General features: G+C 43.6%; 1 protein-coding gene across 2 annotated transcripts in view; it reads right to left on the reverse strand.

The window, feature by feature from the left end:
- Positions 1–14,340, reverse strand: part of SPATA17 (spermatogenesis associated 17) — a 262,104-nt gene that overhangs the window by 35,125 nt on the left and 212,639 nt on the right. For both annotated transcript variants that reach the window (XM_073629180.1, XM_073629179.1), the window contains one exon: positions 8,593–8,728. In XM_073629180.1, the coding sequence (XP_073485281.1) occupies positions 8,593–8,728 (136 nt within the window). The remainder of the gene's footprint in view (positions 1–8,592; positions 8,729–14,340) is intronic.

The following is a 14,340-nucleotide window of genomic DNA, read 5'->3' on the forward strand; positions in this document are numbered from 1 at the left end:
GGCCACTGTACGACCGCTGAAAGTTTCTCTGGGTCCATCGAAAAACCATCAGTGGAAATGACATAGCCCAGGAATTTCACCTGTTCGCAATGGAATTCACACTTTTCCAATTTACGATAGAGATTGTTCTCTCATAGTCCCTGAAGCACACGACAGACATCTGTGTTGTGGTTCTCCAGGGACTTGGAAAATATGAGGATATCGTCGAGATAAACCACCACACATAACTGCAACAAATCTCAGAGGACATCGTTAATGAACTCCTGGAAAACTGCCGGAGCGTTACAATGGCCAAAAGGCATTGCGAGATACTTATAATGACCTGATCTGGTATTAAACGCAGTTTTCCACTCGTCGCCCTCCTTAATCCTGACTGATTGTATGCCCCTCTCAAATCAAGCTTCGGGAAAACCGTTGCTCCCTTGAGGCGGTCAAATAACTCTGTAATCAACAGAATGGGATAGGCATTCTTAATTGTGAAACGACTGAGACCCCTATAATCAATACAAGGTCTCAGTTCACCACTCTTGTTCTTCACAAAAAAGAAACCAGCACCAGCAGGAGACAAGGATTTGTGGATGAAACCACAAGAAAGTGTGTCTGCAACATACTTCTCCATGGCCTTATCCTCCAAGACCGACAAAGGGTAAACCCAGCCACGAGGGGGTATGGCACCAGGTTGAAGGTCAATTGAGCAATCATACGACGAGTGTGGAGCAAAGTACCGGCTTGACCTTTGTCAAAGACATCGCTAAAATCGCGGTACTCCTCTGGCAGGGAGGAGAGAGAAGAGGTGCACAGGGCCTTGGCTACCTTCTGGAAGCATCTCTCACTGCACTGTGGCGACCAGGACAGAACCTCAGCACGGAGCCAATCAAAAGAAGGGTTGTGCCTCTGTAACCAAGGATAACCAATAACCAGCGGAAACTTAGGTTAGGAAATAACTTGGAATTGGATTATCTCATGGTGAAGGGCCATGGCCAATGGAACAGTCTCATGAGTCACATGGGCAGGCTGTAGAGGTCTTCCGTCAAGAGCCTCAATGGCAAGTGAAGTGTCACGCAACTGCAGCGGAATCAAGTGCTTCGATACAAAGGCAGCATCAATGAACAGGCCTGCAGCCCCAGAGTCGATTAGAGCCTGTATCTCGATGGATGACTCAGCCCAAGACAGGGTAACCGAAACCAGGGGCTTATCTATCTGGGAAACGAGACGAAACAACGCCACCTAAGGTCTGTCCGTGACAGGACCTCAAGGTTCGGGCGTTCCCTGGACGGGTAGGACAAGACTTCAAAAAGTGACCAGCCTGGCTACAATAAAGGCACAATCTCTCCCTCTTCCTAAGGGCTCTCTCATCCGCAGAGGGATGCGTGAAGCCCAAGTGCATGGGTTCATCTTCACAGACCGACTCGGTACCAGGAGGCATGGGAGGTGAGGGAGGCAAGGGTGGGACTGCAAAGCTCGGAGACAAATGTACAGGAGGCTTGCGCCAGCGCTCCTTAAAAGAGAGTCTTTCTCCGAGTTTGGAGTCAATGAGGATGGCAAATGTGATCAACCTCTCCAGCTCAGTGAGTATATCTCGGGCTGCTATCTCATCCTTGATGTTATCCGAGAGACCATGAGAGAAGGCAGCCACGAGGGCCTTATTGTTCCAAGCAACCTCTGCTGCCAGAGTACGGAATTCAATGATGTAATCGGCAACAGTTCTCGTACTCTGTTTGATGGACATGAGGCTCTTGGCAGCAGAAGCGGAGCGTGCGGGAACGTTAAATACCCTTTTGAAGGAAGCCACAAACTCTGGGTAACTCAGGACCACTAGTATTTGTGTCTCCCATAGAGGGTTTGCCCAGGCCAAGGCTCTCTCAGAAAGCAAAGATATCACAAAACCTACTTTGCTTCTGTCCGTGGGAAATGCCTGGGGCAACATCTCAAAGTATATCTCAACCTGGTTGAGAAACCCTCTGCACTGAACTGGATCATCCCCAAATCGATGGGGAAGCGGAGCGGAACCAGACATGCCTCTTAAAGAGGTAATACTCGAGGCGGGTGCCTGCACAGAGACTGTAGCAGCAGCAGGGATGGCCTGCAACACAGGTTGTACCGGAGCAGCCATAGTGGAAGATTCTAGGTTAGCCGTGTGACTCAGGAACGTTTGTAACGCCAAGGCAAACTGATCCATGCGGTGATCCTGGTCATCCAATCTGGAAAAAATTTTACCAACAAGTGGACTGACTGCATCTTCTGAATTCATGGCCTTCGCCTACTGTCAGAAACCAAGAATCAGACCGAGACAGAAGTACAGTTAATCACACTTGTTTAATAATAACAAAAAGGTAAACAGTGTAAGCGTAGTCAATACATAGCCAGAGTACAGTAACCAGATCGGGTAGTCAGCCAATGCCAATGTCAGAGAAACAGAGGTCAACATAGTAGCACAGCAAGCAGGATCAGGAGCCAGAAGGGACGTCAGTCGAGCAAGTCTTCAACAGGAACGCAGAAGAAAGTCTCTGAGATGTGACCAAAGGCGAAGGCAGAGATCAAGTGAGCTGGACGGCTTTAAAGTGGTGTTCTGGCCGAAATTATACTTTTTAAATAAAAATACCCCTATAATACACAAGCTTAATGTATTCTAGTAAAGTTAGTCTGTAAACTAAGGTCTGTTTGTTAGTTTATAGCAGTAGTTTGTTATTTTATAAACTTACAGCAGGCCGTGGCCATCTTAAGTGTGGGCATCTGAAGCCAGACTGTATTTCTTCCTGGATCTCATCCTTGCAGATCTCGCACATGCCCAATGCAGCACAAGCAGTGTAATAGGTTTCAGGCCAGGTTTCCATAGCAACGGCAGTGTCAGATGAATTTGCTGCCCCCTCCCAGAAGGCATTGCAAACAAGAAATGATGCGATGGGCCACGGCCAGGGAGGAGGAAGTGAAAAATGAATAAAGCAGATATACAGTAGGTGCTGAGGAAAAAAATTAAAAAATATCCAATTTGTTTACAGTGCACAGTTTAGTGAGGGATGCTGAAGAGTTGTAAAAGTGGGTGGAACTCCACTTTAAGTAGGCAGGACTGACGAGCAGATCATCAACAGCTGAGTCACTGTGGAGAGAAAGGAGCTGGCAATTAGCTGATAGCTGAGTGGCCAGCTCAGGGAAGGAAGGGCTGAGCCCAGCCCTGACAGGAAGCTAAGGAAGAGAGGAACACAGGCCACTCCTCCAGTTGCTCTGTACCAGCTTACAACGGCAGGGGGAGGGGGAAACAATGCACAGCAAGCAGCGGTGATGAGAGAAGAGCAGGCACAGGAACACACACAGCAGTTGGGTCACTGTTCATAGTGGTGGGGGGGCGAGCACACATTCGGTGGCAGAACCCGGCTACACACTGTACTGTATCACTTTGAAATTAAGCATTAACACAATTGACCTGGCAACATGTATATTTAGAGCCCTGTAAAAATCTCTTGAAAAGAAAAGAAAAAATAAACACTCAGGTGTAAACTGCCACAGATACAGTACTGTCAATGAGCTTAGCCCCCCTAACAAAAGAAGTGTGTTACTGGCAGGAACATTACAATATATGAAAATAGAGGAAAGAAAAAGCCTGAAAATAGAAAAACGAATGCAGCCAGCTACCATTTCTATGGTCTGGTAATATTGAAAGAACTGAAATCCAATGAATGAAAGAGGCAGGCCAAGGACAGTAAGGCTGGAGAGGAAAAAGCAGATGATGCTGCAACCAAGAAATGAAGCAGGAACTATTTGACTTGCTTTAACTTCTAATGCACACTGTGAGAAAGCCACAGTGTGCAGAAAAATCAGAGTTAGCTATTTCAGTAAAGAAGAGATTTCAGCTTTAATGCTATATATATGAGTACAATTAATAAACAGTAATGTGTTAATACATGCTTTTATCCTCAGGTATGTTAGAAGCTATTTTTTTCTTTTTATCACATGAGAAATTCCTATGTCCTAATTTTCTGAATTTCCCACAAAGATTCATCCCCCTAGACAATGTGCATTTTTTACAGACAGAATAGGTCAGTGTGGGGCACATGATCAGAGCTACAAACAAAAGTAATGGAATAAGGTGAGCAATTATATAGGTGGAAATGATATTTTGATTATGCTGTACGTGTTCTCGGAAACTTACCCAAAGGCAGAATCACGCTTTAACAATTTAAAATGAATGACAAAAGTCCAGCAAGGTTTAATTCATTTTTAATGTGAAAACGGAGGAATCACCTGGGGAGGAGGCCTATTTTATTCCAATCATTGCGTAAAAGTAAAATGACCCATAAGAAAGTCTGATTTTCAGCTAAACAGTTGAGTTGTAATGATCCCCACACACTGCTCTTGCACATCAATTATGATAATCATAATCACGGTCATTAAGCTGAACGTTCATTATTATGGGGATGCTGGTGACAGCAGATTCAATCACCGGGCGCAATGGGCAGGCAGTCACGGGCCCACCCAAGTTTTCCCGCATACAGCGTTGTGCTACATTAAATCTATGATGTGTTCCACATCCCACTCTATTCCAGATGGTAAAGGTCAACTTTATGTTCTGTGCAATATGCTTAGGCTCTCGAAATGAAATCTTTGAAGCTCTGGATATTTGTATGCGTTGTGTATCATAAAATAAGCCTTGTATACAGCCTACAAACTCATGCATATAATTAAATGGAACTGGGTCCTTCAAACTCATTTCATGAAAGCTGAAAGGCTAAACTACAACTTTCAAAACTTCAGTCAACCATATTTACATTAAACGCATATGACAGAAAATGTTTGTTGGCTGATAACGATTGCATTGGTAGCTATCGTATGTCTATGGGCAGTCCGCAATCTCCGCAATCGATAGTCAGGAAAGCGCTAACATTTGAACTAATATCTGAACCTAACCCTAACCTAGTCCTTTACACCGACCTTAACCCCTAACATTACATTAACCCCTTCAAAGGCTAAGCCAATACTAACATATCTGTCATCTTTTGCTGGAACAGATATTTAAACCACCTGCTCTCTGAACCAATACCAGGTTTTTGGTACTGAAATGAACTGATGTTGGCACAACTGTAAAAATTTAGGAAAAGACATTCAGGTAAGAGCTTTCTAACTGTCAGCGTGAGAAGAAAAAATAGCCGATTACCGTCTCTGTTTACATCATGTGATCAGCTGTCATTGGCTGACAGCTGATCATGTGGTAAGGGGTCGGGATCGGCCCCTTACTCCGATCTATGATCAGCCAAGTCTCCTTGACTTGCTGATCACAGAGTGCACCATGCGTGCCCCGCAGGTGGCTCGCTGGCCGCTCGAGCACGGGAGAGCATATATGAACGCCCTCCCGGCAATTTAGGCCCGCACTGTGGAGGGCGGGAAGGGGTTAGTAAACCAAATAAGTCTACTCACAAACACTGTGATGCACAAAACCCATCAGAGTAAGCACTAGCATCACAATTGCTCAATCCACCATGCCTGCTCCTAGGCTTGGAAAGACACCACCTGGAACCTAGCTAGTTTACGTGTTTCAAGTGTAGCATCCTCTTCTTCATGGCGAAATCGGTTTTGGCTCTGATAGCACCCAGTGTAAACAAACAGACTGCTAATGTTAATTATGGGCCTTGGTGCCCCTAAAAATAGCTGTCCAGGGGTAATTTTTGACATTTGAGGGTATTTACTTTTATGTACCATATGTTCAATATATTCACACTTGTCTTGTGAGTCTAATGCAGCGTACACACGAGTGGACTTTTCAACCAGACTGGTCCGATGGACCAAGTCCGGCGGACAATCCGATCGTGTGTGGGCTTCATTGGACCTTCAGTGGACTTTTCCAGTCGAAAATCTGACGGACTTTAGATTTGAAACATGCTTCAAATCTTTCCGACGGACTCGAGTCCGGTCGAAAAATCCGCTTGTCTGTATGCTAGTCCGACGGACGAAAACCCACGCTAGGGCAGCTATTGGATACCGGCTATCAACTTCCTTATTTTAGTCCGGTCGTACGTCATCACGTATGAATCCGTCGGACTTTGGTGTGATCATGTGTAGGCAAGTCCGTTCGTTCAAAAGTCCGTCAGAAGTCCGTCAAAAGTCTGACAAAAGTCCGCCGGAATGGCCGTTGGACTTTTGTTGCCAAAGAGTCCGCTCGTGTGTACGCGCTCTTATTCATAGAAAATGAAAATGAAGTGACTTGGTGCTGTGCATGTTCCACCATCACACAACAAGAATGCATAAGATAAAAAGTAAAGCTGGGTATCTGGGACTTTTAGGGCACAAACGGTAACTGAAAAATACCAATACCATTATATACAATACAATACCATTCTAAATGTTATAGTTACAATCATAAAAGTATGTATAAAAGATTACTTGACTGGTCTAATACAGATTTTCATTCATGACTCATCAGCATATTCATCCTAATACACAGGAGCATCTCAAAAAATAGAATACCATCAAAAAGTTAATTTATTTCAGTAATCCAATTCAAAAAGTGAAACTCATATTATATAGATTCATTTCACACGGAGTGATATAATTCAAGCATTTCTTTCTTTAATATTGATGATTAAGGCTTACAGCTAGTGAAAACCCAAACTTCAGTATCTCAGAAAATGTGAATGTGAAAATGTGAATATTGTAGAATTCTGGTGTCACACTCTAATCAGCTAATTAACTCAAAACACCTGTGAAGGTTTCCTGAGCCTTTAAATGGTCTCTCAGTCTGGTTCAGTAGGTTACAAAATTATGGGGAAGACTGCTGACTTGACAATTGTCCAGGAGACCGTCACTGACACCCTCCACAAAGAGGGTAAGTCACAAAAGGTCATTGCTAAAGAAGCTTGCTGTTCACAGAGTGCTATATCCAAGCATATTAATGGACAGTTGAGTGTAAGGAAAAAGTGTGGTAGAAAAGGTGCACAAGCAACAGGGATAACCGTGGCCTTGAGATTGTGAAGCAAAGGCCATTCAAGAATTTGAGGGAGATTCACAAGGAGTGGACTATGGCTTGTGTCAGAGCCACCGCACAAAGATGTATCCAGGCCATGGGCTACAACTGTCGCATTCCTTGTATCAAGCCACTCCTTAACCAGAGACAACATCAGAACCGTCTTACCTGGGCTAAGGAGAAAAATGACTGGACTGTTGCTCAGTGGTCCAAAGTCCTCTTTTCAGATGAAAATACATTTTGCATTTTATTTGGAAATAAAGACCCAGAGTCTGGAGGAAGAGTGGAGAGGCACAGAATCCAAGTTGCATGAGGTCCAGTGTGCAGTTTCCACAGTGATGATTTGGGGAGCCATGTCATCTGCTGGTGCACTCTGTTTTATCAAGTCCAAAGTCAGTGCACAGCTCTCTACCAGAAAATTCTAGAGCACTTCATGCTTCCCTCTGCTGGCCCGCTTTATGGAGATGCTGATTTCATTTTCTAGCAGGACTTGGCACCTGTCCACATTGCCAAAAGTACCAATACCTGATTTATACCTGATTTAATGATCATGGTATCACTGTGCTTGATTGGTCATCAAACTTGCCTGGCCTAAACCCCATAGAGAATTTGTGGGTTATTGTCAAGAGGAAGATGAGGGATATGCAGAAGAGCTGAAGGCTGCTATCAAAGCAAGATGGGCTTCTAACACACCTCAGTAGTGCCACAGGCTGATCGCCTCCATGCCACGCCGCATTGATGCAGTAATTCATGCAAAAGGAGCCCGACCAATTACTAAGTGCATACTGTACTGTACGTGGACTGTATACTGTACGTGGACATATGTAATATTCTAATTTTCTGAGATAAGGAATTTGGGGTTTTTACTAGCTGTAAGCCATAATCATCAAAATTAAAAGAAAGAAATGCTTGAAATGTATCACTCTGTGTGTAATGAATCTATATAATATATGAGTTTTACTTTTTGAATGGAATTTTGAATTAAATTACTAAAATAAATTAACTTCTTGACGATATTCAAATTTTTTGAGATGCACATCTATACTGAATAATGATATAGTGATGTCCATAGCAGTTGTCACAGAACAGAGCCCGACATGTTTGGAGCAGGTCTTCATCAGGGGTATACAGACATTGGTGTCTGTATGCCCTTGATGAAGACCTGCTCCAAACACATTGGACTCCCTTCAGTTTTGAAGCCTAATTTCTGAAGTCTCTTGGAATTTACTTATCTTAGCTCTTCTTCTACCTTTCATGGCCTTCCACAACATTTCCCATGCATGCACAGACCAAAAAAGCCAAGCCTTGTTTTAAATTCAAGGTTGTCATAGTGCAGACTTCCTCCGCGGTGCATATACAGTACTGGGTTCCCAAATCCCATGATATTCTAGTCACATGGGGTTTCAGGATGAAAACAAAGAATTGTGAGAGCAAGCGCCTATGTCAGAGACAGATGAGGAAATCATCACAGTTGTGAATTGAACAGCTTTAGAGGATTTATATTCTATAAACATCTATAATGTATAATTAAATCGCAGATGAGGACACGTTATAATGTTGACTTTCCACTCACTTAAATACAATCTTTCACGTGCTACAACACACTGGGAATATAAACACACAGAAAGGTTTTTTCGTACCTTTTTTGTTACCCATGTGTTTGGATCCTCATCACGAAAATGTTGACTGCCATATGGGATCCTCTTGTATTCAGTGGATGTGTGAATTAATGGTTTATAGGGTTTATTTTTTTGAAAACTGGAAAATGGAGCAAATCTGAAATTAAATAGAAAATGAATGAATGGATGGATGGATGGATGGATGGCTGAATAGGATCTCTACACAGACACTTAAGAATTTACTATGTACACTATATGGCCAAAAGTTTGGAATCACCTGAAAATCATACCTACCTATATAGTAGAAAGTATGCAGATATCCCTCCAAACTATTGCGTTCAGATGTTTCCAGTGAAGTGTACTATTAACACACTTTTTGAGTTTTTAATGGCAAAAGCTACCTAAAAGTAATTTGTGATGGGTGTTTCACTTGCTTTATTGTACACAAAATTATTTTAATAAACAGATGTACATCAGACAGTTCAATCTAAAGCCTTGATGAATAGCTGGTGAGCTAAAACACAAACAAGCCGATTAAAAAAAATAAAAATAAAATAAATGTAAAAAGGAGAAGCTCACCCTGGCTCCAAACACCACAAATGCCAAAATTAGAAAGAAAAGCATGAGCTAGGAAAACTACTCCAAAGTTCATCAACATATACAAAGAAAAAAGAAAAAAATCCAAAATAACTAATAAAAAGTATATGACTTTATTGACTGATTATCCCCTAGAAAAACATAAAGCAACCCATAGATTAGTCTTTTTTTTCACCCGCTGGTTGAATGAAAAAAAACGACTTGATTCCCCCATCCACACACTCGATGTGAATGGGGGAATCCTCCCTGTTGCGCTGTTGTATTCTGACAGCGGAAAGAGTTCCCCGGTGTCAGAATACACTGATCAGCGCTGCTGGCTAAAGCCGGTAGCGCTGATCGAGTGGGGAAAATCTGTTTTAGTTTGTTAGTGACCAATTCTCCTGTAGGCGGCAGTATAACTTACTTCCTGTACTCCAAATTTTTTGTTAACAAAATCACACATCATATATATGTGTGTTTGTGAATATGATAATTACTTGTGCATACGTGTGTGTATGAGTGTATATATACACAGTATATATATTTAAAGAGACATTTTTAAACGTTTTAGAGCATATTTCATTTAGAAGCTAAAAATTCCACAATTAAACCTAGTTCATTTAGCCTTAAATTATACAACAGCGCGGAAGCATGTAAACCCTCGCGGGATCGGCAGCTCTCATACAAGACAGATTACGGTGCTTGCAATGCTAATTTGCACATGGGATGGACATCAGTGAAAAAAATTAATGTGGCCCCAATGTCCCTGAGTATACAGAAGAGCTGCTGTGAGCCGGCTGCTGCACTTACAATTTTTATCACTTCTCAATTGCATTTTAATAGTACATTTTTCTTGTGTGTCGACATGAAAGAAAATTTGCCATCTCTCGGGATGCTATGGCTGAAGAGCTGTGGCAGGCAACAGAGGAATCAAGCTTAAACATTGACGTTATGGGGAGCTAAGTGACATTGTATGGCAAGGGGAAGACTGTGCCTGTACTTATCATATCCTTTTGTTAGTATTCTAAGTGACATATTTAACAGAAACATATTTACCTGCTATTAAAACTAAGGTGTGGCAGGTCCACAGGATATCACAGGATATATGTAAACAGTTGCCAGTGAGAACATTGCAGGCGTATGTGTGTATACAGTGTGTATACTTTTGCACATTCCTGTATATATATATATATATATATATATATATATATATATATATATATATATATATATATACACACACACACACACACAGGAATGTGCAAAAGTTGTAGACAGTTCTGAAAAAATGCTGTAAATAAGAATGTTTTCAGAAAAAGAGGTGTTAATAGTTTATTTTTATCAATTAACAAAATGGAAAGTAAATGAACAGAAGAGAAATCCAAATCAAATCAATATTAAAGTGACCACCCTTTGACTTCAAAATAGCATCAATTCTTTTAGGTACACTTGGAAACAGTTTTTGAAGGAACTCAGCAGGTAGGTTGTTCCAAACATCCTTGGATGTACGCTGCCTTAAAGTGGATGTAAACCCAATGTCATCCTTTCTAAACTACTGCCATAGGGGTCATATAAGGATATACTTGCCTCCTGCATGTATCTTTACCTGTCAAATGTCTCCCCTCTGTCTGTTATAAGAGCCGAAAAACTGCAGATTCTGTGGGTGGGTCTGTTGTTTGGAGCTCGGTGGGTGGAGTCATGATGTCAGTAGATTCCCCGCCCACCTCTACACTCCCCTTGTCAATATGCATTTTCTCCTGTGTATTTCTTACACTGAACTTCTGCTATGATCTCTAACATCCAGTGAAAAGACAGGAAAGTAACCACATGACTTCAGCATGCCAAATCATGCTGAGGTGTGGAACAGCCAATCCTTTCAGAGCTGCTGAAGAAAGGAGTGGGGGAGGGAATTAAAAAATAATGCCTGTGTCTTTGGCTAGTGCACGAGATATGTAAATCACCTGTCACTCACAGCAAGGGGGATGATTTGACAAAGTTTTTCTCTGTTTGTCAAGATTTATCTCACTGAACAATAAAAGAGGATTGCTCAGAGATGGATTAACTCTGTGTGGCAAGACTGGGCTCAAATGATAGGAAATTTTATACTGTACATTATGACATAAAAAAAAAAAAAAAAAAACATTTCGGGTTTACATCCACTTTAAATCCTTCTGTCTATTCAAGTAATCCAAGACAGACTGCCTGAAGTTTAGATCAGGGCTCTGTGGGGCCAAACCATCACTTCCAGGACACCTTTTCATTTAGCGCTTTTCAGTTCTTTTCATTTTGTGCTTTTCGTCGTTTCTGAACGGCCGTTCGTTAACCAGACATGTTGCGAAATCGGAGGAGATAACGTGTTATTTATTATTGACCTTGGAGTTATTGCTTTGACATTATTTTTTGGTTGAATAATGATTTGATTTGGTATATTTTCTATATTTTTGGATGCATAGAATGCACTTTTTGGTTAAGTTCTATTGGCAGATAGCATGTCTAATTTTATTTGTTTTCTTTTTTAATGCACAATAAAAAAAATTGTGGAAAATAATACTTGGCAATGTGTTTTACTTCAAATGACAGTTTGGGAGTAGGTAGTTACATTTAAAAAAATGCAATGTAAAATTGACAAGGGACACCAACATAGTTGTATCTTTGATCTTAAAAACTATGGGATAATGGTGTTGTGGTAACTTGCCCAAATAAAAAAAAAAGGCATAATAATATTATTCTTGATATCATTAGAAAAAAAAAGCCTTTGAAAATTTGTTTGCAATAACTCCATCAGTATCACCAGCAAAGCAGCTTCATTATTATCCAATTAAAGAAGAAGAGAATGTGCGCTGCATTTGGAGATTTCATAATCTGCCACATCACAAATGTTAATTCTCCATTACGAACTCTAGTTTACAAGACCGACCGCTTCTGGCTTGTCTTGCTTCCGAGCTTGCGTGTTTGTACTTTGGACTTTTGTCCGACAGACTTGTGTACACATGCTCAGAAAATCCGACAACACACATTTGTCAGGGGAAAATTTGAAAACCTGCTAGTCAACACACATCAGTTCCTCTCTGTACCTCCCCAACCCCCCTGCACATCTGTTCCCCTCTGTACACACCCCCCCCCACACACACACACACACATCAGTTCCTATCTGTACCCCCTGCATATCTGATCCCCTCTGTACTCCCCCCCCACACACACACACATCAGTTCCTCTCTGTACCCCCCTGCACATCTGTTCCCCTCTGTACCCCCCACACACATCAGTTCCTCTCTGTACCCCCCTGCACATCTGTTCCTCTCTGTACACCCCCCACACACACACACATCAGTTCCTCTCTGTGCACCCCCCCCCATACACACATCAGTTCCTCTCTGTACCCCCCACACATCAGCTCCTCTCTGTACACCCCCCGCCCTACAATCACACATTGGTTCCTCTCTGTGCCCCCCCCACACACATCATTTCCTCTCTGTGCCCCCCCCCCACACACACATCAGTTCCTCTCTGTACCCCCCTGCACATCTGTTCCCCTATGTACCCCCCCCCACACATCAGTTCCTCTCTGTACCCCCCCCACACACACATCAGTTCCTCTCTGTACCCCCCTGCACATCTGTTCCCCTCTGTAACCCCCCCACACACATCAGTTCCTCTCTGTACCCCCTCCACACACATCAGTTCCTCTCTGTACCCCCTGCACATCTGTTCCCCTCTGTACCCCCCTCACACATCAGTTCCTCTCTGTACCCCCCCCCCCCCACACACACACACACACATCAGTTCCTATCTGTACCCCCCTGCACATCCGTTCCCCTCTGTACCCCCTCACACATCATTTCCTCTCTGTACCCCCCCCCCACACACACATACATCAGTTCCTCTCTGTACCTGCCCTGCACATCTGTTCCCCTCTGGACCCACCCCCCCACACATCAGTTCCTCTCTGTACCCCCCCCCCCCCCCACACACACACATCAGTTCCTATCTGTACCCCTCTACCCACACACATAAGTTCCTCTCTGTGCCCCCCTGCACATCTGTTCCTCTCTGTACCCCCCCACACATCAATTCCCCTCTGTACCCCCCTGCACATCTGTTCCCCTCTGTACCCCCGCCCCCACACATGTTCCTCTCTGTACCCCCCCACACACAAACACACATCAGTTCCCCTCCCTCCCTCCAGAGGGAGGGAGGGAGGGGATATTGCAGCAAGTCCAGACTTACATGCAGGGCTTCCATCTCACCTGCCCCGGCTGGTTCCATCTATCATGCAGGCACTTACGGCTGGCTGCTCTTTGTCCATACTCTCTCCCCTCCTCTTTTCACTGCTGCTGCAGGCTGGGGATAGAGAGGTCCGGGGATGTCTTCACAGACGCAACCGCTCCCCTAGCCTGGCGACATAAGTCACCTATGCTGCCTTATAGATAGTGACGCCGGTCCTGCAGGTATTTTAAAAATCTGAATCCCCTGTGAGTGGCTGGGGATCCGGATTTTTGCCGCCCCACCCTGGCGCCCTAGGCAGCTACTGTACCTGACCTGCCTATTGGTAGTGCCGGTGTCTTGCCGAGAAAGTTCCCCCGGCGGATAAGGACCCCCCTGTACTGCACAGGCGCAGCGCTTGCGCAGTACGAACGACTAAGGAGCCGCTGAAAATAGCCAAAGCTGAAAACCTTCAATCAGCTGTACACGGCGCCTGCGCCCTGGGTCCAGGTTCAAGCCCCACCATCCAAGTGGACCTAGAGGTAGAATAAAAAAGTGCCGAGCGCAGCGAGGCCGTGCCCGAAGCGTGGCGAGCGAAGCGTGGCGAGTGAAGCGAGCCCGCGAGGGGCCCTCTTACAGGCGCCGTGTACAGCTGATTTACAACTATTCGGCTTCGGCTATTTCCGCAGGCTCGTACTGCGCAAGCGCTGCGCTTGCGCAGTACAGGGGGGTCCTTATCCGCCGAGGGGAACTTTCTTGGCAGAATACCGGCCCTGCATAGGACATGGAAACAATGATAAACGACTCAACTATTTATATATATTTAATTCAAAAGAGTCGACTAGTCTGAAGCTTTGACATTTTTGTTCTATGTTTATGGTGAATGAAGAAAACATTTTAAGAATTTTCAGTTTCCTTCTCCTTATTCATTTTGGATGAATAAGTGCAGGGCAGGACTGGGACTAAAAACCAGCCCTGGAAATAATTTC

This window comes from Aquarana catesbeiana, linkage group LG04 (genome assembly GCF_042186555.1).
Source record: "Aquarana catesbeiana isolate 2022-GZ linkage group LG04, ASM4218655v1, whole genome shotgun sequence".
NCBI classification, from domain to species: Eukaryota; Metazoa; Chordata; class Amphibia; order Anura; family Ranidae; genus Aquarana; species Aquarana catesbeiana.